The sequence below is a fragment of the Morone saxatilis genome, unplaced genomic scaffold (genome assembly GCF_004916995.1).
Source record: "Morone saxatilis isolate NCDOM2014 unplaced genomic scaffold, NCSU_SB_2.0 Contig12, whole genome shotgun sequence".
Lineage (NCBI taxonomy): Eukaryota > Metazoa > Chordata > Actinopteri > Moronidae > Morone > Morone saxatilis.
In genome coordinates, this window is record NW_023339674.1 from 16,571,771 (window position 1) to 16,573,826 (window position 2,056).

The following is a 2,056-nucleotide window of genomic DNA, read 5'->3' on the forward strand; positions in this document are numbered from 1 at the left end:
GAACTTCCAAAAGGTTCACATACTTTTTCTTGCCACTGTATGTTACAATGTCTGATTTTGATACTAAAGAACAGAATGTCAAATAATGAGGTATAAGATAAATAAGGATGTTTTTGAAAAGTGAATCATGCAAACCTACTCTAGCACAGAACAGAGCTGGAAATGAGCACAATAAACACAGAAACACACACCTGTTACAATATCAGAGACCTCCTCCTCTGAGGCGCTGCTTTCGAGGGAGATCCTGTCCAGCAGCTCCAAAAGACCCTTCTGGAGGGTGTAGGCCTCTTTGAAAAGTCCCTGCAGCAGGTCAGCCACCAGGGACAGACGGCCACAGTAAACCACCTCACTGTCCTGAAGACAACATGTAGAGTATGCTTAAACTCATCATTTTATTGTTTTTATAGACTTTCACCAACAAAAAACAAAAAAACATCCCTAAGTGGTCGCTTTTCCTGCTGCAGGATGCTTATCACCACATCATTTCATCATATTCCAGTTAATGAGTAGCTTGAGCTCTTGACACCGCATATAATACTTCTGGTAATAAACAATAAACGAAACTAATAAACAAATTACAGGAACAAGAAAAATGAGAAGGAGGTGCAAATGACCTGCAGAGTTCTTTTAAAATATTCAATAGTATAGTTAGCGTTGCACAGCATAATTTATTACGCAATACAGATTGAAAGTAACCTCTGCTCAGATACAATTAAATAAATAAATAATATATCATCAGCCACTCATGAACCAAACAGACCAACCTTGCAGTGCTGAAATGTTTCCCTCAGGACTTTCAGGATACAAGTTGGTAACGAGCGGATGGCTTCTAAGTCAGGTGCTTCCTCAAACGTGCCAACGTGACGTACACATGTGGACAGAGCATCAATTATCTGCATCATTGCCTGAAAACAGCATATTAACAACATATTGGTCAGGAGTGAAGTGAGAAATACAGTATCATATAAACCTGTAAGGAACGAATTGTACCATTTTGAAATGCACAGCCTTGCAATGTGAAAACTAAATCAGCAATAATAACAGTACCTGTAGAATATTTCTTAGTAAGGAACACAGTTCAGTATTTTGACTGGATAGCCCTCCAACTTGGTCCAAGATTTCTTTCATCATGCTGTCAAACATTGTCACCGCCTGCAGACATTCGTGGCAGATAAGGACAGAGACATTCACACAGACTAATCAATGGACTTTTAAAGGAAGATGTCAACAAAGTGGTTGCAAGACAGCAATTTATTCTATTAACAAATCCTACAATCACAAAAAAACAAATCCCTCAAAGATTTACTGTGGCAAATATTGCTGACACTGAAAACTGACATTAATATCTAAAATGTTATATTAGCAGTTTTAAATAACTAAATTTTATGCTGTTTAAGAAATTTAATGGCCCTAAGTTTAGAATATAACTTAAGGACTTTTCCCAGGACCTGCGGCAACTCTGTGTTATTGTTATTTAAGAAATCCTTGTGATGGTTATTCACATAAAAGGTCCTAAAGACAATATGCATTCGTCATGTTGTTTACCTTTGGTAAGATTTTGGAGAAGCACTCAGCCTCCAGCTCTGACAAAGCAACATGAGGGAGGAACATTTCCGTAATTATCTTCAGTATACCTGTAGGGATGTTATGTTTTTAAGACTGTTCATACTTGGATCACAAACAGTACTGACGGCACAAAGTAAGCAGTTTGCCATTGGAAATTGTGCAGTGAAGAAACTTACGTATATGATCGTCCCAACTCTCAGACTTGTGATGCAAAGAGTGCAAACAGTCAAGGAAAACCACAGCATTAAAGCAAATTCATTTCCCCTATATAAAGTGTGCCAAATACATCAGGATTGTAATAATAATAGTGCAAGAAATATGATGACAGAATAGCTTAAGCAAACCGCAAATGTGTGCCCAGCTTGACCAAGACAATACTTTATCATCTCGACAGGGTTTGAAGTGTTCAATATTATTCATAATAACAGGCATATTGCCTCATTAAAAAAATAACTCTATAGATAATATGTATTTTAAACTATAGACCTAC

General features: G+C 37.2%; 1 protein-coding gene across 1 annotated transcript in view; it reads right to left on the minus strand.

Annotated features, from left to right (window-relative positions):
- cunh1orf112 (chromosome unknown C1orf112 homolog) overlaps positions 1-1,782 on the minus strand; it is an 11,696-nt gene extending 9,914 nt beyond the window's left edge. Inside the window, exons 1-5 of the mRNA XM_035653658.1 lie at positions 1,743-1,782; positions 1,546-1,634; positions 1,048-1,152; positions 765-905; positions 192-354 (exon numbers count right to left, since the gene is read on the minus strand). Of these exons, the coding sequence (XP_035509551.1) occupies positions 192-354; positions 765-905; positions 1,048-1,152; positions 1,546-1,611 (475 nt within the window). The 5' untranslated portion in view covers positions 1,612-1,634; positions 1,743-1,782. The remainder of the gene's footprint in view (positions 1-191; positions 355-764; positions 906-1,047; positions 1,153-1,545; positions 1,635-1,742) is intronic.
- Between the last annotated feature and the right edge of the window lie 274 nt (positions 1,783-2,056).